This window comes from Pithys albifrons, chromosome 5 (assembly GCF_047495875.1).
Source record: "Pithys albifrons albifrons isolate INPA30051 chromosome 5, PitAlb_v1, whole genome shotgun sequence".
Classification (NCBI taxonomy): Eukaryota; Metazoa; Chordata; class Aves; order Passeriformes; family Thamnophilidae; genus Pithys; species Pithys albifrons.
In genome coordinates, this window is record NC_092462.1 from 41710383 (window position 1) to 41733154 (window position 22772).

At 39.8% G+C, this 22772-nt stretch overlaps 1 protein-coding gene across 1 annotated transcript; it reads right to left on the bottom strand.

Moving 5' to 3' along the window:
• Positions 1 to 3156: 3156 nt before the first annotated feature.
• Positions 3157 to 22561, bottom strand: DCTD (dCMP deaminase). Its single transcript, XM_071555176.1, has 6 exons — positions 22488 to 22561; positions 18288 to 18399; positions 16823 to 16958; positions 7635 to 7751; positions 6354 to 6450; positions 3157 to 4485 (listed from the first exon to the last, which is right to left on the bottom strand). The coding sequence occupies exons 1-6, from the start codon at positions 22520 to 22522 to the stop codon at positions 4407 to 4409; spliced, it is 576 nt and encodes a 191-aa protein (XP_071411277.1). The 5' UTR covers positions 22523 to 22561; the 3' UTR covers positions 3157 to 4406.
• Between the last annotated feature and the right edge of the window lie 211 nt (positions 22562 to 22772).

The following is a 22772-nucleotide window of genomic DNA, read 5'->3' on the forward strand; positions in this document are numbered from 1 at the left end:
TGCCCAAGGCACCTTCCTCCTGGGATACCTCCTCAGCAGGGAAGGGGTTCAAAGCTCAGCTGCATCAATGCCTTGGAAGCATTCAGATGACATAAGCCCACTGCTCCTGAAGATGAGCAATGTTAGGAAGCAAGCTGCTACGATTAAGCTCTTACTCCAGCAAAAACAAAAATCAAATACTGCACGCTTCCATAGCTTGATTAACCACATGCTTCATTAAAGCTTTCACTGCTGTTTAACCGAGCTGTAAATGCCAGGAAGACAGTGAGCTTTCTGAATGAGGCTCAGACAGTTCAAGAATTCTTTCCCCTTTCTCCCTCCTCATTTCCTTCAAGCCAGAGAAAGTAAACAGGTGAGTTAAGTGTAAAAGGAAAGGAATGTGGATTTAAAGGTTTCATATAGGGTTTCTTAATCTGTCAGCTCCATTCAATGCTTTTGCACTGTGACTTTCAGTAGTTCCCAAGGCTAAGAACACAGAGCAGATGCAGACTAAGCACTTGAAACAAGTTTTACCCCTCTGTTCTCAAATCAGAGATGGTTTTACATTAGATAAACCTGGATTTTAAAGTGAAGGGAGAGAAATCTGCTAAAAGAGGCTTTAGTGGTGCAAACTCTTTGAGCTCTCACCACTGAAGAGAGAAAGAGTTGGTACCTCACACTTTCAGCCCTCTATTATATAAATGCTTTTCTTACCTACAACTGAGAAGAAACATCTGCAAGTGGCCTTTCAGCTGTGGTCATTTCTGTACTTCATGCTTAAGTGCTCCCAGTGTAGCAGCAACCCAAAACAACCCTGCTAGGTTACTAGAGCACTGCTTGCTGCTCCTTTATGAATCTCATGCTGCTTCACAGCAGCTTCCCAGCTCCCTGAAGCTCACCTGCTTCCCACAGGCCCAGCTGCACCTCATAAACTTATCCCAGGCCCCGGGGTGAGAACTACCCCTAGATCCCTGCAACTGCTGCTTCAGGGTGAGCAGGTGAGGCCTCTGTGCTTGGTCTCACCTCACTTGCATAGACTTCCCTTTCCTAGCTTCAGAAAGAAAAGTCAGGGGTGGTAAGTCGAAATTTTCTGTTATTTTGCTCATTGTCAACAGCCTAAAATCCCTGCAAGATTCATTCTGCTAGCTGGTAGAACTACTGCAGCTTCTGCAGTTATGTACATAAAGCTTTCAGGTTGAATGATGCACCAGAAGAGTTTTTACTGCCAAGGTTGTCATAGGCTACTTTGGAAATAAGAACAATTGTACTGGTCACAGCACACTTTTTGTTATCTTTGTGAAAATACTCCTAACATGCAAAGCAATAAAGTGCTCAGTGAGTGAGCAAAGCTTCAAAGATGAAGATTATGCTTTTACTCAGTATGGCAGGCTTTGAAACCATCCTTTCTTAAATTAAATTTATGTAAATAAGATAGCTAGTTCCTTGGGTTCTGTGACAGGAGAATGGAACAGTTATTTATAAGGAAAATCTAGATGATGACAGAATTTAGTTTTAACTGTTAAGACAGACTTATATTGAACTGGATTTGTGATTTCATCTTCCAATGAATGCTCCTGAAGTAACTATGGAAATGCTTCTCAGAGTCTCCTTTCAGGTCTCTGTACCAGGCTTTCCAAGCAATCACTAATGAAGCCTTAGCCCCCAGCCACCTCTCCTTTCCCCAGCAGGCTGAAGGGGTGGTTGACCATGGAAGTGGTGCTGGTGGCCACAAAAGGGCCTGTGAAGTTTCACTGTGGTGAACCATCAGGCTCAAAGAGCCAGTGGTTCAAAGTCCAGCTGTATTAGTGGCTGGGGAATGAGCTGATGGAAACATGATGGTGTGTGGCACCAGAATAGAATCACTACCTGTTGGCTGGGCATCTAGTGGATGGATGAAAGGCACCTTGACAAAATGGGATCCCCATGGATGCTTCTGTCCACTAGTGGATCCTGTTGCCATGCCCTTGCTGCTGAGAAGGCACATCAGTAAGCATCCAGGATTGGAATGGATGACCAGAAAGGCTACAGAATCTCTATTCTTTTAGATACTCACCCAGACAAGGCCTGAGCAACTGGATCTAACTTGTAAGTAAACAGTGCTTTCAGAAGCAAGTGGTAAGACTAAATGCTCTCTTAGAGATCCTTCCAGTCTAAATGTTTCTATTCATCTTGAACTTCAGCAGCAGAAACATAGTTTATTGTATTTACCTGTTTTCTTTGTTTCCTCTTAGTAATTATTCTTTATTTGAAAGTCAAAGCAGTATCTCCTCAACTATTAAAACAAACCCCAAAAGAAGTGAGAAGCATACAGTGCTTTAGACAGGCATAAAGTAAGGATCAAAACTTTGATTTGCTCTAAAACATTAACCTCAGACTAAGCATGTACTGTCTCGAGTTGTGCACATGTGTTTTCCCTTTCCATAAAGTTGCCCTGGAAATCACAAGCCCACTTACTAGCCTGTGTCAACTGACAATTACTCTGGTATCTTGTATACGTACCTCTACCAGATCAAAAACTGACCAGGAAGAATTTAAAAGCCTGTCCTATTCTCCAGTACTGTTTTTTTGTTAAACAAACAGGACAGTCCTGGGGAAACAAAAAGAATTCATCATTTAAAAAGTGCTTTCCTAAAAACACCTAGACAATGGTTAAAAAAAACTCCTGAGTTTTCATGCACATTATGTATTCACAGTATCCAGCATATATCTTTTAAGTCTGAACTTAGATCAGCAATTATCTATGAAGAAAACAGCAATTTTGCTGCCAAATTCAAAAATTCTGCTTTTTCTCGCCCCTCTGTCACAGTGTCAGACACATATAACTCAAAATGCTTCTACTTACTAATTCAGGCCAAAGAAAAAGATGTGCATAAGCTGGTTTAGTGACATTTTATTAAAGTAATTTTTCAGGCTTCACCCTCCCCCTACACATATGTGCAAATTTCTCCTTCTGGTACTAAGCTACAGACCAATTTTGAGATGGAAAACAGTTGTAGGAAAAAGAGAGAAACTAAAATTATTTTATAAATGGACACATAATACATTACAGTGGTCCCTTTAGTAGTCAAGTGGTTCATGAACATTATACTTTATGTAATATCACAAATGCACAAAATACGCTTTCCATATGATTGCAAAAACAGCAGCACTCTGGAGCCAAGTGCATGACTTAATATTATAATAACGAGTCAACTTCAATGTAGTGGATTTTAATAAGACTTTAATAATACTGGTATGAAGCCAAATTACATAATGTCCCAAAATATGAAACAAGGCTTTTATAGAAAAAATAAAAGCTCATTGAAATATAACATTAAAAAAACCAAAACTAGCAACAAAACAAACAACCACCAATGTTATCTAAACAAAACCATTAGGCATATTTAATTTTTAAAAATCAAATTAGAGAAAAAGAACTCAAATCTATTCCCAGATCTCAGGATAAAATTAAAAAGGATATTATTTTAGGCAACATTTATTAAAATGAAGGTACTATTCCAGCTCTGGGAAACACGCTAACAGCATTAATTACCTCTTTTGGCACAGATATGGATTGATGATCTCCAATTTCTCTCAAAAGGACAAAATATGATTCAGTTACCTTACAGATTGAGTTTAAGACTGAGCTATGTTGGATTATCTAGAAACCACTTAGACCAATAGAATTATTTCCTTCTACACATGAAAACAAACTCCAAGTAAGAGTCCAAAGGTAAAGAGCCGAATTATTTATTCCCTCAACCCAATCCAGTTCTGGAACCTTGAGAGAAACAAGGACTTGAAGGCACCTGTAACGCTCCATCAGGCATGGACAATTTTCAGAAGAGCTTCCTCTCTCACCCCTCCCCAAGTATGGCAGTGTTAGACAGCAAGTAAAAGAAAAATCAGTATTTTAATTTTTGGGTAACACAAGCAGAACACCACACATTCTTAAAGCTGTAAAACTTTTCAAACATTAGTCTTAAGCTAGTTGGAAGATTAACATTTGCATGGATAACATTTTTTGTTCTTTATTAGGATCAACTGTTTAGATCCACATATCTGAGAGAGATCAACATATATTAGTATGTTCCAACAGCTACTGGTGCACACCACTGTTAAACTGAGCCTAAATCAATGCTCACAGCCCATCAGAGCACGTGGTGATGAATACCAGAAGAATCAGAGCAGTTTTCTTCAAATATATTGTCTCATCTATGTGTCTCCACTTTTTAAGCAGTTTGGATAAAGGCATAAAAAAATTTTAAGTATATTTAGATTCCACATGGCAAGATGAAGTGAGAGGGAACATTTTATGCCTTGGATTTCTCATAAGTCTTTAGCTACAGACACCATTAAAAAGTTGCAAGTAACTTCAAGATGAAAGGCATTAGCAGCTTTTTAGAAAAGGATAATCATACTTTTCTAAAGACTTAATGAGACGTAATTCACAGAAGCTTTTGACTTGGTCTACTGTTAATTGAATCAAAGTCGATGATGATCTTGTTACATTTTGGCTTGAATTCCCTAAAAAAAAAATACAGCTATTAGTGAGTAGTTAAAACATTTTGCTTGCTTTAGTTCCAGCTAAATTTTTGAAGGAATAAAAAAACCCCAAACCACCACGTCCTTGGATTCACATAGTTTTCTTTTCTATGGGAGCCAATTATAGTGCACCATACTGAGAGAAAGCTGGACAAGAAAGACTAAGACAAAAAGACACATGGGGTGGGTTAGCCTGTATATTCTTCAGCTATTGGAGTTCATAAATTACCCAGGAGTCAAAGGACTTTTAACAACTCAGCTGCAGGTGATGGCACCGTGTTACCAGGGCTGGGATTTTTGTTCATATATATTAATATTTCAAGTATTTTTAACGTATATTTACAGATATAGGTACACATATAGGTATCCAGAAAAATACTTAAATATACTGCATACATATGTATATATAGAAGATATTGGGAGTATATTCTGATAATATTGATATTTTAATCTTTTTTTCTGCCAAGTTTTCAAAATCACTTTTAAACTTTATGTCAATATATTAAAATATTTTTGTGCTAGGGGAATAGATCACATTAAGCATCATACTGGGTAAAACCCAAACTAGTTAAGAGGGATTCATTTAAAAATTGTAACTTCAGAACTGTAAAATTAATACTGCCACAAAATGTTTCCTTTTATTATCATTAGAGCATCTGCTACAGTAATTAGCAAGGAGGGTACTTGGGGACCCAGAATATATTTTCCAATCTATCAGTAAACAAAAGATTATGCAAATAGTTTGGATTTAGTGCCTAATTAAGCTTTGCAGTTCAGTTCAAGAGATTCATTAAGTACCACCTACATCCTTACAAATCAATACAAGGATAAGTAACAGTCAACACAGAAAAGCACATGCTGCTGACCACAGAAACTCTGAATGCTTTGTCCAGAATAGTAATCTGAAATGCAAAAAACATTTGTCACCCTGGAGAAGTTACAAGATTTGACTTGCAAGAGAATGATTTATGCTTCTTAGTCAAATAGTCTTAGTAGACAGGAAATACACTAAAGGACTAAAACTGAATTTCAAGTACTGCTGTGTTTTTCCATGGATGTTTCTCAGCCCAGGAGGTATCTTTCATCCTAAAATTTTATCTGTCAGAATTGTTATGTTTGCAAATTTTTCAAAGTCTTTATATGAATATTGTAAAACTTTTTAGCGTTGCAAAGCCTCCCTGACTGCATAATTAGCCTCACCCACAGCATGTTACTCCTATCCAACTTGCTATTGAACAGATTGTCTTTAGGTATCTCTGTCAGTGTCTTTAAAAAGCCCACTCTTCAAACATTTTTCAGATTTTCATTACTTTAAGGCAAATATTCCAGGTCTTATGCTTTTCTCAGAAAAAAAAGATGACCAAAGAACTGGGATAGTTATAGGCACCATAAATTAATTTTGGGTGGCTGGTTTGACACCTTCCCAAAGTGACTGCAATAAAAAGATACTAAAGTTTCAATAAGGATCAGGTTATTCACAAAGAAAAATAAAATCAGCTGGTCATTTCAGTCCAACTCATGTGATGATATGATGATTCGGGTTCTAGGGGACTGCTGGAGATCATCTCATCTAACCTCCTGCTCAAAGCAGGACCAACCATCATGTTTGCAATTTCACTTGCATCCCATAACAAACCCAGTGATTTTCTCATACAACTGTTATGAAATTGAAATATAACCATACCATACAGGAGGCAAAAGAATGGTGCAACAGTCTGCCAATCCAGTATCTTTTACAGAGCAAGCCATCTACAAGCACCAGAGAAGAATGAAATGCTGCACAATGCAAAGAAGAAAAGCATTTTTTTCTCCTTTCCAAAGTAAAAATAGTTAATTCAAAGTTCTCTCACCTGTATATAACACCTGCCAAATCAAACATCCGCCGTGCAGCTGTCATTTCTGTAGTGTCATGGTACTTGTCAGACATAAAAATAACTTCCTTTATGCCTAAAGGAGTCATATAGAAAAAATGTTAGAATTACACTGAAAAAAATAGTAATGTCTGGTGCACAATATCAGAAAAGGCAGCATTCACCCACATGCTCTACAACTCCTTGGTACACCTCTATTTATAGATGTATGCTGTCTCAAATTGCTGAATGATATATGCCTGAATTACTTAGGCAGGGGAGAAGCATAAAAGCTTCAAAAAAGAATTCACAAGGTTTCAGAGCCTATCAACATCTTCCCGTGTTTGCCAGACAACATGAATATCAATACATTGCAATTTAGTGATGATCTAAGTGCATAAGGAAAAGGATGAGTGACTACACTGAGAACAAGGAGCCAATCTACCTTAAAGACCATTTGATTTCGATTTTATAAATAAGACACTTGTAGCATAAATGCAGAATAACATCATCTTTCCCTCTTCACCTCTCTTGATTTCAAACCTTAGTGAACCAAAATAAAGAAGCATTCTGTTTGCTACTTTCTTCCCAGATTACTGTGGCCATTAGTAGTGAAACTCCCCAGAACAGCAGTCCATGCTGGGATAGCATGACTTCACTCAATGAGCAAGTATGTGCTAGTTTAAGCAGTGATTTTTACAGAACTGAAGCCTGCTGCAGATACTGCCTAATGTGAAGAAGGAGACACATTTAGGCCAGCACACTTTGCTGCAGTGGCACAGATTTATAACAATTGTAATGAAAGATATAATTAAAGTGGGATCATAGCAGTCTTATGACATTTATGAGCAAAGATATTTTAAAATCTTCAAATATCTACCATGCATCACATTCAAATTAAAATTTCATGTGTATATACTCCCAACAGACCTTTTGTCATGCAGAAGTTTATTTCTTTCTGCCCTATTCTATTCAATGTGTCAGAGCACAGTAAAATTGGCAGTAATTATATGCAAAGCTTGTGTTGTTCTTTGGCAGCTCCTGGTCTACAAAGTTACAAACCCAAATTAGAAGTACGATTAGAATCACAGAAAATGTAATTAGCACTGGAAAAATTTGGCACCATTCAGATGCAAAAAACCCACAAGTAGCAGCTTACGAAGTTGACAGTGCACTTAATTTAGATCCAAGATCAGTAATTCAACATCAAATACCTCTATAAGATCCCAGTGAGCCGGCAGCACTGCAACCCTGCAAAATCAAGCTGGCACTACTGCTTACCTGCCTGGATGATGAGCTTTGCACATTCATTACATGGAAATAAGGCAACATACATGCTGCAGCCATTCACGTCAGCTGAGTTTTTGTTCATGATGGCATTCAATTCGGCGTGGCACACTGATTAAACAAAAAAAGAAACAATTCGTAATACTGATCTTCAAAATAAATCAGTCAAACTAAAATTCAAGTGTTACAATATAACTGCTTGTATCTTTTCAAAGGCAAATAGCTTGCACAGCTTGTCATAAAGGGCAGAGGAAGAAATAAAAGCAGAAATACCAAGATCGATGAAGGTCAATTGTTCTGACCAGGCTGCCGATTAGTAATGATATCATTAAGTGCATTAGCATTGCCATTTGCTAACACCTATTGCAGGCAACAAAGCCGCAGGCTGTGGGCCAAGTAGTTGCAACCACCCTAAGTGAAGCAATATCTCACAGCTTCACAACTCCCTGGAGTATCTAATTGCCAGTATAAAACAGCTCATTTATGTGTTTACATGCACAGATAGGAACAGTCTTACGGCTGTAACAGTGCGCTGTGCACTCTTAAAGGCAGGAGAATCATGAAGTAAAACTGAGCAGCTCTGTCCTCTGGGTCTCAGAACGGCTCTGCGCTGCTGCATGACTCTCTCACCCCAGAATACACAAGACACACTCAACCATAAAAATGCCCCAACTTTAATATTAAACTGACTTTACTGCTCATTAAAAGGTGCCAGACTTCCCAAGCAGGAAAACAGAGTCCTGTGTTTCTCCATGGATTTGAGATAGGCCAGGTAGCAACAGACCATCCTGCCTTATTCCACCATAACACAACAGCCTTTTCTGGACAGACAGCACCTTAGGGCTTGTGTTTTAAGGCACACATCAACAGATTAGCTGATGTGTTACCAACACAGGTGAGAAGAGCACAGTTTCTGGGCCATCCACAACGACCTCTGAAAAAAACATTAAGATCTCTCTGAGAACTTCCTGTTTACTCCTAGGAATAACAGCGAGTTGCATAATTTATATACCTACCTACTAAGAAACTGCCTGCTGCCCTGACTTTATAAACAGATGCTGAAGGGAGGTGTGGGTTTGAGCTCATTTAGAGGCAACATTAGAGTTTTTCCATTCCTTGTTTTGAAGAACAGATTTTTAAAAAAGTAGTTTCCCTCTCCCTTGAGTCCATGAAAAAATTAAAACAGTTTCATAGCACAGCTTCACAGTAAACTTGGTATCATATGCTGACCCCTGCGTGAATGATTTCACCACACAAACAACTGAGTGCAGTACCTTCAACATGCAGGAATCCTTGCTGAATGGAAATGTTTTCTGTATGAGCCAAATGTCTACCTGGAACTGTCTATGTAACAGCTAATGCACTACATATTTACAGCCTAATTTACAGCATGCTAACCTTCCCATACAGGCGAGTCTCAAAGGACCAAACACTTGCTAAAGACGGCTCAGTATTGGCTTCTACCATGCCCATGTTATGCTGTCCACATACCTTCTTGTAACTAGTAAAGCCAGACACTAACACAAAAAAATAGGAAATTTAAATAAAAACAACCAACACCCAAAAGCCAACCCAAGCACCACCACATTACGGTTTCTTTTACTATGATTATTGTTTCTATTGCAACTGTTATCGAGTCACGTTTTTTTTTAAATATATGCCATTAAGTGTAACATAAACAGTTACATGAACATATACATTTAGAAAATCCAGAAAATATGTTGAACTCCAAGTATATTACTAAGTTACAACAATCTTATGTAGCTTTCACAATAAATAGAGAACTAATTTTCTGAGGTTACACAGGATTAAGTGAAAACGAGTGTCATTATTTCAACAACTGGAACTAGGTTATGTCAACAGAACAGAAACTTACGTTCTGGGCAGCAGTCTAAAACATCGAAGGCCCCCAGAAAGAAGGACGTTTTCAAAGTCTCACGGAACTAAAAAAACCCAAAACTATTTCCTTCAGTAAATATTTTTCTTTCATTAAAACTCAGAAATTTTCAGCCATAAAACCAAACAAGTTTTATTAGTAGTACTGCAACAAGTTTCCTTCCTGAACTGATGAGAGAGAAAGATTCTTTTGGCAGACTTCTACAAGCTTTCAACAACAAACCTCTTCCCAAGCAAAAATGATCAGGCCAAAAATAACTGATAGAAGATAATCAGCTGGAGCAAGGGAAAAGGAGAAATTTTTTTCCTGATCATTTTAACACTATCTAAAGCTAAGTATGATTACAAGCCTCCAGTGTGGACAGAAGACACAGAGAAAGCAGTAAGAAACAGACTAATCATTCCAAGACAAAAACTACCCAGGGCTCCAACAGATCCAGCAGGCTTCCATTTCAAATAGAAAAAGTAGGATTTTTATGCACACAGTAGCCTAACCAAGTATTTCTTAATGAACTTCCTGCAGAAGGTTGTACAGGACTAGAACTTCCAGAAGTCATCTTTTCCCATCCAGTATCACTTTTTTTTATTCTACTGGGCAAATAAATACAAAATCATTTTGGCTCAGTTGCTGTGATTTTTAAGAATATTCTGGAGAACTGTCATTACACATATCTTTGTTTTATGTATTTCCCTGGGTATCTGCTACTGGCCCCTGTAAGGGAAATTATGCTAGATGGTCCTTAGGAAGGTATTGGCATCAGACAAATACTTTTAGGCTTTGACACATGACTCTCAATTCCCTCTTACTCCTATTCACCTCTCTCTGACAGGCATCAGTAAGGTAAGGTAGTTTATAATCCCCATATTTTTCTTATAACCCTGTCAAGCTTTATTAGGAGACAGAAAACAAATCCAGGAGACCAAAATCTCTCTTGTTAATGACTAAGTAGTTCACACTTGGGATGTTATGCAGTTTTCTAGTCTGTTAAGAGCTCCTGCTAATAGTTACAAATTGTTCTGAGATAGTAAGAACTAACTTAAAGTAACATTTCACAGGTGGCACAGTATTCAACACTCTCAAAACTGTATATTTAAGCTGACTTAAATAGGTAGTTTCTAGTAAAACTAAGAATTTTTATAATACCCTATGAGGGGCTCCAAAGTTTTGGGGGTTTTCTAAATAATACTCATGTATAGCCAACACAGTAAGTCTGCAACACTGGTTTCCATTCTAGAAAAATGGCTTGAAAAGTATTCTCAAAAGGCTTCATTAGCTGAAGAAATAACCATGCAATGAGAAGTTAAGTGTGTGTTCTGACATTCCCACCACCTGCTACTATTTCGTGACAGGGGTAAAAAAAAAAAGAAAAAAAAAAAAGAAAAAAGCAGATGAATGTCTGCTTCATTACTGGTAGTATTAATTGCCAGTGTTTCCATCTTCTCATTGCATACTGGTTTGTGTTGCATGTATGAGGTAGTACTCATCCTTAAACCCTCCTGTAAATAAGAGACCCTTACTTGCTCTTTAAATGGTAAATGTTCAGGAATTGAACACTTAAGATGAACGTGTTCTCAGTGGGTTGCAGAGTCAGAAGTACAGTTCCAACGTACTAAAAGGGTTCTGACTAGAAATTTTTTAACAACCACAGGACTAGTCAAAGTATTTCTCAATACTGTTTAGAGGCTTACATGCTTGATGAAGGGCATGGTAGGGACCACCATAACTTTAAAGAAGCAGTCAGAAGGGCTAGGGGGAATGGCTTTTTATAAATTACCAACTGAGCCAGACTAGGAATTTTGAGAAAAAAATAAATATGGTGTTACATTTGAAAAGAATACATTTCAATGTATATAAATTGTCACACAAAGTTTTGACTTATGTATTAACATAAGTCTTTACACTGACATAGTAACCAACTTGATAAAGATTATGGCTTCTCAGTACAGATGCATGGTAATAGCACAGCATTCTTCAACATAAACCTGGCACAGAAATGGATACTGGAGTTCTGTAATTTGGCCTACTTCTTTTTGGCCTCTTGGTAAAATCTTCACCTTTTCTTGTTCAGCCTTTGTCCACCCCACCTTTATCCAAGCTCCACCTACCAGTTATCCTTTACTTGCTGGGTATCTGGCATTGAACACAGCAAGAAGTACAGAAGGTAGCAAAATACTAATTAAAAGAATGGAGTCCGGAGTGACAACCACTGGCAACAGCGGTTGATGGATCTAGAATTTGTAGAATGACTTTTTCAACCTTTCTGAAATTGCAGGGATGGTTGCTGGTCACTGCATTAGGGGCAGGCAGGACACTGGTGCTGGGCTGACACTGCCCTCAGCCCTTCCTGCTCGTCTCTTTCCTGCTCTGTGTGCTGGAGAAGAGCAGTTGTTCTGGTCAGGGCACAGAGGCAAGGAGGGATAACAGCACCAGATTTTCTTGGAGTCCTGGCCTCTTCAGGCTGCAGTAACAAAGACGGAACAGCCTCAGCCTCACTGCTTTCTTCCATGAATAAGGAGAACTGGGAAGTAAAGATGAGAACCACTCAGCCCATTTGTGAATATCACAAAACCAGCCAGGCTCAGACAGATAAGCCCCTCTCATTAAGCCTAATTTACCCTATTTGCCAGTCCCTCCCATTCTGCTCCAAGTTGGTTCTACTCTCAGCAGAACAGAGGCATTTCTCAGTGGGCAAGCAGAACAAGAGAAATTATTCTTGGTGTTTCCAAATCTCCAAACTTTCTACAGATTTGATGTATGACATCAGAATTGGACAAAAATCCATGCAGGACGAGAGTAAGTGGAGTACTCCATGAGTAAGTGGAGACTGTCTCCTATAGATCCCCTTTCCAGCTGAAGTCTCAGCTTTGCACTGCCAAATGGATAGAGAGCATCACACCTCTTCATAGGGCCTTATCAAATTTTGTGCTGTCAAAATAACAGCTTCTATAAAACCAACATTTGTCTGAATAACAATGAGTGTTCATTTATCTGAAAAATTGACAAAAAGCTCATAATCCTAACATGAGGAAGTGCTGGTAACAGTTTGTTTCACTTTTCACAGCAGGTACTGTTCAATTGGAGCATCCTTTTTGCCACAGCACATACTTTACTATATCTGAACTTGTATAAATATTTGTAAGTATATTTACTCAGTATCTTCTATATTGCTCAGAGGTTTCTAAATTTGTCAGTCATTTTAATTGAAAACTTAATTAGAGACTGGTTGTCAAATGGATGTTCTTAGATTACAGTGGAGACAGAGGGCATAACAGAAGCACAGCAACAAACATTACTGGGAATATTTGTGTAAAAAAAATGTTGTATTTTAAAATGATTGTTGAGAGAAAACTGAGCATCATCAAATCCTTGGATTCATCCAACAGAAACAGAGGGCACATTTTTGACTATAAAAGCCAGAATTTTGCCTAATTATTAAGAAGCTTCTGCTCACAGTACTGAATATGCTTCAGGAGGAGCTTTTAGTAACACATTAGTCAAGAAGGTATTCAAAGTTGGCCTTCCCTTTCTCTCATGTGCACAGACACATCCCCACTGCTGTCACTGACTGGCAGCCTGGAAACAGCCAGTTCCAACATAACAAGGAAATCCTGAATTTGTGCAGTGAAAAATGGCATTCTGCAAAACACCCTGTGCTTTCTGATATAGCAAGGCTATACTACTGAACTGCTCAAATATACACCACAGACAGAAGGAAGAGTTTTAATTCACTTCAAGACTCTCATAAGGAATGCACAGTATCAATACAGGTGGATTCACAGTCACTATTCCAGTAATATCCAAATGCCTTGCAAACATTTGCATCCTCTAGGGTAAAGTGAGCACTACTTACCACATTTTGATGCCTTCTTTTAGTAGCAGCTCAGGTTTCATAGATTTCTTGATCAAGCATAACCCTGTCCCTAATAATAAGCTGAGCAGAACCCACACTTGAGGGGGTGGGATATGTACAGTGTATTGCAGCAGACATAGATAACCAAGACACTGGTGAATTTCAAACCAACAAGGTTAAAGATACAGCAAAATTCAAGAGTCACAGGACTCGTTTAAGCTTTACAACAGAAGTTCAAAAGGTAATTATTATCAGTAAGTGCACGGTAAATCACATTGAATAAGAAAAGCTAAAAGAACAATCCTGGCACAAACAAGAACCTATACACTAACCACAGAAAAATTTAGAGTGGAAATTGGAAGTTTTCTAGCTGCAAAACAGTAGATCTGATCAGAGCTGTGGGGTCAATGCATCCATCAGTTCTGCTGGAGCTCAATAAATTTATTATAGAATCATCTAACACATTTATCCAAAGATAGCCTGTGGGTCCAATCCCCCACTATGTCTCTGCTGCTATACACAGACAGGGCCAGGGACTGATCCTTGGCCCTGAGGCCAACTGGCTTGTGTACCTCTCACTCAGGACTCCATCAGCATTACACGGCACTTGGCCCTGGGTTTCCTCAAGGCTCCATGTTCTCAAGAGTCCCACGACACCACATACTTATTCTGTATGTCTCAGTTCAAAGTGCATAAAGAAGTGAGATGACTTTTTGCAGTCCACCAGAGAGGTATTGTCAGAGCATGAAACAGAGTATGCATTGCATATCCCCCAGTATGGCCTGAGGGGAGGAGGAGGGTTAAGCATACCCTCTCAGCAGGCTTTGCATTATAAGCCTATACAGGATGACTGTTTTCTTGCAGCCTTTTTTCTACCGTGCCCTCTGGAGCACCACTGGAAGAGCAATACTCGGGCTTTGTTCTGGAGAAAGGTAGTGAAAGTGGTCCAAAACAGATGGGAAGTGAGCTAATGTTTATGCCTCACCTACAACAGTACATAAGACCAGGAGGTCAGCATTCAGATCCTCCTCCAGCCTTTTTCTGTAGCACTGCAGGTGCATGAAATAGCCCTAGAAGACACCTTCCAACTTAGTGTGGTGGTACATGCACAATTACCATCATCTTTATCTAATAAGCTACACTGCAGCTCTAGTGATGACAGTGTCACTATTCCCACAGTTAGCTAATGGAGCACACAGTAAGGTTGTACCATCCCTGAACAAGCCAATCAGGAAAAAGCAAGGATAAAAAGTTCAATTTCCACAAATGCTGTGATGATTAGCAAAAGCAGAAAGGAAAACATGACAGTTTAATGAGATTTTAGCAGCAATTCTATGTGTCTCTGCATCTACAAGAATTTTTTTAAGTAGCAGGGTTTTTTTTATATATATACTTGTCTGGTCTGTCAACTGTGCTATCAAGATTAATAAGAAACAGCTAGAGTTTAAATGATCTGTGAATTACAAAATAGCTTGTTTATTCATCACAGCAACACTTTGTGTTACAAAGTTGTGATATTTTTTAATGAGGTGAACACTAAGATTCTGGGGGGGAAAGGCAGTAGTCAGACCACTTGTTTCTCCAAACTGTTACTGGTTGGTGCATTTTTCAAACCACATCCTCCACATCTTTTGGAGTCAGAGTTAAGCTAAAAAAAATAAAGAACTTCTCAGATCATCTTATACAAAGATTCATCACAGTACTTTTAATTCAGTCACCTTAAAGTGCCTGGAACATGATCAGATGGCAAAAACCACCCACAATGATCTTAGTTCAGAATGGAGACCTTACAGCACCATAAAGATTCAACCAAAATCAATATTCTGTTCTCAGTGTTTTATATTTAATCAATTAGCTAACACTTGTTTCCTCACCCTATAAATAAAGAGCAGTCATACCAAGTTGTACCATTATGGTCACAGCATTGTATGTAAAACCAATGGTTTAGGGCAGACTTCAAATTTGGCCCTATTCTGGGAATACATCTCTAATGAAAAATTATATGAAATAGTCTCAAGCTTAAGGGTTAACATTAGAGGTTTTATAATAAATTGGTAAAGTGAACAAGGACAAAGCACAGGGGGTTTAAGAACTCAAAAGTATCAAACTGATGGATTATGTGCTCAGCCACAGCATATCGTCTTCCACTTCAATGCTATGGGAAACCAGAAAATGTAATGCTGCTTTTTAAAGAGAGCTCAGGCTATGTCAAAACTCATACAAGTTTAATTTCTCTATCAGACCAATTGTTAAAAGTTACAAGTGAGAAACAGAATTAGTAGGCAGAGATAAATACTGTACACTGGAAAAGAGCCAGTATTTCTTTGCAAAGGGTGAACTCTGGTGCTTTTTTCCCCCCACCCATGCAGGGAGAAGGGAAAATTTCTCAAGGCTCTTGTTCTGTTTGTTATTCCTTCCCCTGCCCAGGACAGGCTGAGATGCAGCACAGCATGAAGGAGCTCCTAATGCTTGTTGTTCCTGTACCCCTGGCTTCTGCTGCATTGGTCTCACCCAGAGGTGCAGCCGGGCCAGAGTGGATACAGAAAGATGAAGGGGGACGTAAGGAAGCACAGGGAATGTATGGTCTCTTACCAGTCCTAACCAAGGTTTCTTCCCAACATCAGCTAGGCAGGTCACAAGGCAGCTCTCAATCCCATTTCCATGCCCAGCAGACAGCAGGCATGGCACAAAGCCTGAGGCAGCCCAGTCTCCAGTTCCTGCAAACTGCACCAGGCTCAAAGGAGTAACTATACAGCCCTGCTCAGAGGTGCACTAAGAGTCAGAAAATCCTTCAGAGCACACTTACAAACTATGTCAACTGCAGACACAAGCAGCATCCAGAGCAGCACTCAGCCACATTTACCAGGAAACCATCCTTCTTCATTCCCTTTGCCCATTTAGCACATGTGAATCAAATCAGAGGCTGGAAGGAACAATGAAAGCCACCTCACCCATAGGATAGAGCCACTGCACACTACATGAGGCAAGAGAGGTACAGAATGACAGAATGCAATCACCAGCTTCAGGACAAACGGAATTCAGCTCCTTCCTAAGTATTACCTGTGCCATCAACACCTGACATGGAAATTTCCCACAACCACTGGAGTTTACAATTTTAATACCTACATTTCAGACCCAGTTATTGGTTTTGCATATACAGTCTCTGTAATTTCTGCAGAGATGAACACACTGCAACTGTGAGCTGCTTTCTATTTACAAACTTGCACTATCCAATCCAAAATGGCTAATATTTATGAACATATTTCACCAGGAAGTCAGACTTTCATAAAAACCATGATTTTTATCCTGCTGTACCACATATTGGCACATTAACAAAATCAGGTGAGTGAAGAAAAATTGATTGATACTTCACCAGCCGAACTTTCACAGTTAGAGATATCACAAGTCTAACCTGTCAACCACAAGAAGCCTTACCATAAGGATATTTTGTGTCCAGTCTATTTTCTGCTGTTCTTGTCCAGGGTAGTACATCATCGCTGCAACCATTAGGCATCCCATTGTAGCCAATTCCAACAATCTTGTTTTCTGAATTTACAATGCAGGCACCAACCTAAATAAAATCAGATAAATGGATTGCAAAACAGCATATCAGCAACGAAGATGAGATGTGAATAGTTAGTCCTACAATTTTGAATTAAGTAATAAAATTTGCATTTAAGATATTAACAAGGCTACAATTGTACCTAAATTGTGGAGCTTTAAAATAAATCAGGGCAGAGGCAACCCTGCTACCCCTTTGGTTGTGCCATTCCCATCCCAGCCTGCCAGCACTACTCCTTGTCTGATCATGAAGTGAACCCAGTTCAGGGTGGAGAAACAGCACTGATTTACTGATTTAACCCTAGTAAACATGTCAGTTCAACTGCCCAAACTAGCTTTTCCAGCAGCAGTATGCCCAGCAGCAGCCAAAGAAAAGGTATGAAAGGTAGAAATACAGAAATACAGTAGTGTTGGCTTATGCAGGCTTCACAAGCCTTTATGGCTTGTTTACACAAATATGCACTAAAATACCAGACCTTTTAACTCCCACTTTGCATTGCTTCAATCCAAGTCTACACAGGGACTTTTTTTACAGAATTATTTAAGTGTCCCATTTTTATGTTTTCTGCCCATATTATTCACTGAAACGGCAACAGTACTGATTTTAATTCACACAATGTGTTTATCAACCAGCTCTTGGGTAACAAAGATTTAGCCCCAAGTGAAAAACGTTCAGTGAGCCAAGTGCTGTAACATACAGAAGGCAGTGAGTAATTGAACAGATTGTTTTTCTGGGATTTGCTTCCTGAATTTTTTCACACAAAGGAAGACTAACAGGACATCCAGCAGAACACCATGTATCAGGAGGGGTATCAATCACCTCAAATCAATATTGAAAAATACTAAATAGAGGCACGTGAAAGATGCAAAAAATGGGGACAGTGAAGCAGAGGGAAAAGGGGATCCTGAGGGAGGAACCAAACTAGAAGAAAATTGTCAACCCAAGAACAAACAAGCAAATACTCTTACAGGTGAGGAAAGGAAACTTGGAAAAATGCTGTGTCTCAAAAAATTACAAACTGAAACTTTCAGCAGTCTTATCCTTCTCTCAAAGGACTATATTTACTGGGAAAAGGAGAGAAAATTCGAGCACTATGTTAATTTCCAGATGAAAAGATGATACACAAAATTCCAAGCCACAAATGTACACACAGAATTATACACAAGGTCAGCCCCAATAACAGAATTTCTGTAACAAAAGGTGCTGACTATGTTAAAAACTGAATAGCTATACACTGAAATAACTTTTATTAAGAAATCCCTGAAAGTGCTACATATGCATCTGATGCAATGTGCAATAAAGATTAGGTTATGTTATTACTATATGTTGCCTTCTTACCTGAGAGCTTGGATCCTTACTTCTTTGTGCTGACAAAAAAGCTACTGCCATAAAATATTCAGGCCATTCCAAATAATCCTCTCGTTTTTTGCAGGATGCTTCACTGCTGAAACTATAGTTTACAGAAAAAAAACAGCCATCAGTAAGCAACACAGACCTAAGAGCTACCACAAACTGTATTCTTTTAATGTGCATAAGTTTAAAGGATCAGAATATGGCTAAGACCACATATTCACTAATATTTTAACAGTAAAACCAACAGTGATATGTGCTTTCCAGGAACTTGTATAAGCAACATTTCCTTTCAGGGAACAAGCATCCAAGCACAGTTAGAAATTTCAGTTTTAGATAAGAAGGTTGAGGTATTCAGAGCACTGAGCTATTCAAAGACAGAGCAATTTATCCTTTTTAGATAACACCTTCTATCTTTCTAAGTTTCAGGTATATCATGTACTGGCATTCTTCTCACCCAAACAACATAATCTTTTTTATGATGACCACGATAACTGCAAGCCTCTAATCTAAGTTATTTTGTACTTCTGCCTATGACAAGTGCTTGCTAGATTTCTATTTGGTAGCTTCCTCTACATGTAGTCATTCATTTCTGACAGTACAGTTATCACTGTAAGTTTGCCTCTTGTTACAATATTTACCACCAGAAATCTAAGGCCATTCCAACAGTTCCCTGCTAAGTTTCCCTTGAGATTATGTGCTATAAAAGCCTTCTGAAAACTGACAGGAGATAGGTTCTAGAACTTTGCCTTCAGATATAACGTGTAGAAGTAACACAAAAGGTGGCTTCTTTCCCTGCACTGAAGGGCATATTTGGGGGAAGGAGGAGGGAAAAACAGGTGATGCATCATTTTCATTTTCTCTTGCCTGCTTATGGTGGAAACCTGCTTGGCCAGTGTTAAGACACAACAGGGAAATTTCTGTGCTTTCCAACTCAAAGAAAAGAAAGACATCTCCCTCCCATCTCCACCCACATATCTAAGCTTTGAAAATTTCAAGGAAAAGATCAAAGTCAAAGAAATTTCCCCAAACTGTCACACCTATTATTGCTACAACTTGAAAAACACCCCAAACACAATGATTAGCCTATCAAAATACAAGGGGCACAGTACTTTCATTCTTGGGCTCCTCTTACCAAGGACTACAGCTTAAGACTTGAGATATCCTTTTAGTGATGAACAGCCACACAGAAAAATACATCACAGGTAACTGCAAGGAGCAAGACATCTTCTAGCAACACTTGTACCAGCCCTTTCAGAAGGCAAACGTTAGAAGGCAAGTGTTCAGTTAATCATTATTTTTATAACCAAAAACCTGTATTAGAGGGTTGCAGTTTCCTTGTCATAAAGACGTTATGCTATTTGAGTAAAGGCAATGCCAACACATGATAAAACTGTACTTTAGAAACCTACAGGGTGCTACTTACCAAAGATAAATTGCTGGTTTTGAATAGCTCGGATGTGGCACATTACAAGTTAGCAATTTTGGCTTGTTCTTGGAATGAATGAGGATCATCTTCAAAGCTACTCTCCCGTAAGGAGGCAGAAACACACTCTTGGTGTAACCCACACAGCTCTCTCACACTTTGATGACAGTGTAAATAGTGCCCAAAACTGTCAATTGTCAAAGCAAACACACAAATCAAGTATGTGATTCTGAAAATGCCCAAACTGGCTTGAGTCACTGTAACAAAAGGGTTGGGGCTATATCCTACCAAGAAGGAAAAGTGTTCAGAGAACAGTAAGTTCACAGCAGAAAGCAAAGAATAAAGACTTGCCCTCACACCTCTCCATGCCAAACCAAACTCTGACAGGCTAACTGAAATGTCAAGGAAGTTTTTCCACTAACCAATTATTTAAAATATACCACAAAAACAGATCTATAAAATCTAAAACACCATTGGACTTTAAATGATCAATTTAATACACTAACTACATGACATGCACAGAGATGTCTTTGGAGAGGGATGAAACACAAAATGCGGAACTACACTGAATAAAACATTCTGGGGAGAGGGCTTTAGAAAGACAGTAGCACTCTGAACTAAGAGGTCATGAGTTCTCCTTTTGTTAAATTATTCCCTAGCAACCCTATTTATCCAAAACACACCAAAAGCTAGTATTTACTTTTCTAATAAATACAGAACTGTATGTAAGTGGAGGTCCCTCAGAGTACCAAATTCACAGGGAGAGAAGAGTATCTAAAAATGAGCAGAAAGCTTACATCAAAGAGAACATTAAAAAAATCAAAAACCTTACTCAATTACTTCTACTTAACATCACCATGTTCGGTGAGATAATTCCCTCAACTCAGGGCACAGGAATGCAGGAGTGTAAAGTGGGTATAAACCACTTAATTTCTGATTGAGCAGAAGCCAAGGCCCTGGCTAGCAGTCAAGCACACACAGGAAAATTAAGTTTATGGATTTAGGGCAGCTGATCATCTTCTTTATACTAATTTGCAAGTTCTGTAATTACAACAATGAAAGCTACTCTAGAAAATACGATAGCTAGCTGTAAAATAGGCAATTAAGCCTTACCCTTATGATAACCCATAAGAACTTATGAACAAAAACAATGGGATCTGAAAGCCATGAAGAAAACTCAGCTCAAGAAGAATGGGGGGAAAGAAACATTGAAATTTTAAAATAATTAGCTGTCTATAGAAAAGTTTGTGTAAATAGTATTTCAAACGAAAATAGAGAAAAAGATTCTGTAATTAGAGAACACTGCCTCCCTTTTCACTTCTTTTTCATCCATCTAGGCTTCAACAAAGCTGTAACACCATCTGAAAAAGGAATAAATGTCATTCAGCTACTAAAAAAAAGTCTACCATAATGAAAAATTTCATTGAGAATCCTAAAACAGAATATATCACCTCAGATCTTTTCATATAACAATTATGATGGCCAGCTATACAACAACCTGGTACAACCAGAGAACTGGTGGATATCTGACCCACTTCCCTCTTTTCCTGAGTTTTTCCTCTGTTTTCTTTGAGGTCATGTGCATTATGTTACAACTGTATTCTAGAAGTATTTTCCCCAAGTACCAAGTATATTACTGAAGACCAACTATCAATACTTTGTCATTCAAATCACGGAAATTAGTAAAAAAGTAAAAAAATAACATGTAAAGTAAAAAAATAACATGTGTATTAAAATAAGAAATAAGCATCTTCAGCAATGCTCTTGTTCCCCAAAAGCCAAACAGGATATGGGCTCTTGATGATTTTCAAGCCTGCTTCTTCTTCAAGTCTCATATTTTATTATCACTATTAGATCAAACAAACGCGGCATTTCCTTTACTTGAGGCTTCTCACCTTTCCCCTCATACAGGTACTGAGGTATGGTCATTACCTGTTCCTTACTAGGAGGGAAGGTTTTGAGAGAAAATCAATCTTAGAGAAAAACGACACTCAGTGCATAGAACATTAACTATATTCAATATTTTCTTGGGAGATAACCCACCAAACCTGTAAACATAAACACTGCATAGAAATACTGAACCCGGTACACGAACATTTCCCTTCACTGAACGTATTTCACTTCTAGAGTCCCTTTTAACTTTATTTAATTTCATGTTGCTCACGCCTGTCTCCCTTTCCGGAGACAATGAACACGAGACACCCAGCGCCTGCACAGCCCAGCTGGAACAGGCCATGCCCTCACCGCGGGGCCTCGGGGGCTTCACGGAGTGCCGGGACGGGTTACCCGGCACGGCCAGGCCGGCCCCGCCCCTGCCCCGGGGGACACACATCAGCTGCCCTCCCTCCTCCCCCTACCCCGGGGGACACACACCAGCTGCCCTCCCTCCTGCCTCCGGGAACACACACCAGCCGCCCTCCCTCCTGCCCCTATCCCGGGACACACACACCAGCTTCCCACCCTCCTCTCCTTCTCCCTGCCCCTGAGGACACCAGCCTCCTTCCCTCCTGCCCCTGTTCCTGCCCTGGAGGACACACACCAGCCTCCCTCCCTCCCTCCCTCCCTCCTGCCCCTGCGGACAGCAGCTTCCCTCCCGCCTGCCCTGGGCCCCATGGCGCGGCGGGCTTCACGCCGGCCCGGGGCAGAGAAAGTTTAGTCAGCAGGATGGGAGGAGAGCCTAATGCCGGTGGAAGCGGGATGGCAGCCGGCAAGAGCCTGTAGCAGCTTCCCGCGGGCCCCGCCGCGCTGCTGCAGCCGCGTACCCGTTCTGGTGGCGGCCGGGCCCGGGGCCGCTCATCCCGCCGCGATGGCTTTGCCGCTTGGCGCCACAGCGGAGGCGGGCGGGGACAAGGCCGTGGGGTGGGGCCCGCGGGAAGCTTTTCCAACCTCTTCCCGGCCGCCATCCGTCTTGCACCGGCGCTGGGCTGTCCTGCTACCCTGTTGACCAAACTTTCTGTGCCCCGGGCCGGCGTGGAGCCCGCTGCGCCCCGCAGGAGCGGGTTCGCCGAGCCGGGGCAGGTCCCGCCGCCCCCAGGCCGCTCTGAGCT

Excerpts from the sequence above, each read along its gene's own strand:
- DCTD (XM_071555176.1), bottom strand. The coding sequence starts at position 22,522 with ATGAGCGGCCCCGGGCCCGGCCGCCACCAGAACGG. Across the intron at positions 7,752-16,822 it reads GGACACAAAATATCCTTATG|TGTGCCACGCCGAATTGAAT; the intron begins GTAAGGCTTCTT and ends TTGTTTAATCAG. Across the intron at positions 6,451-7,634 it reads AAAGCTCATCATCCAGGCAG|GCATAAAGGAAGTTATTTTT; the intron begins GTAAGCAGTAGT and ends TGACTCCTTTAG.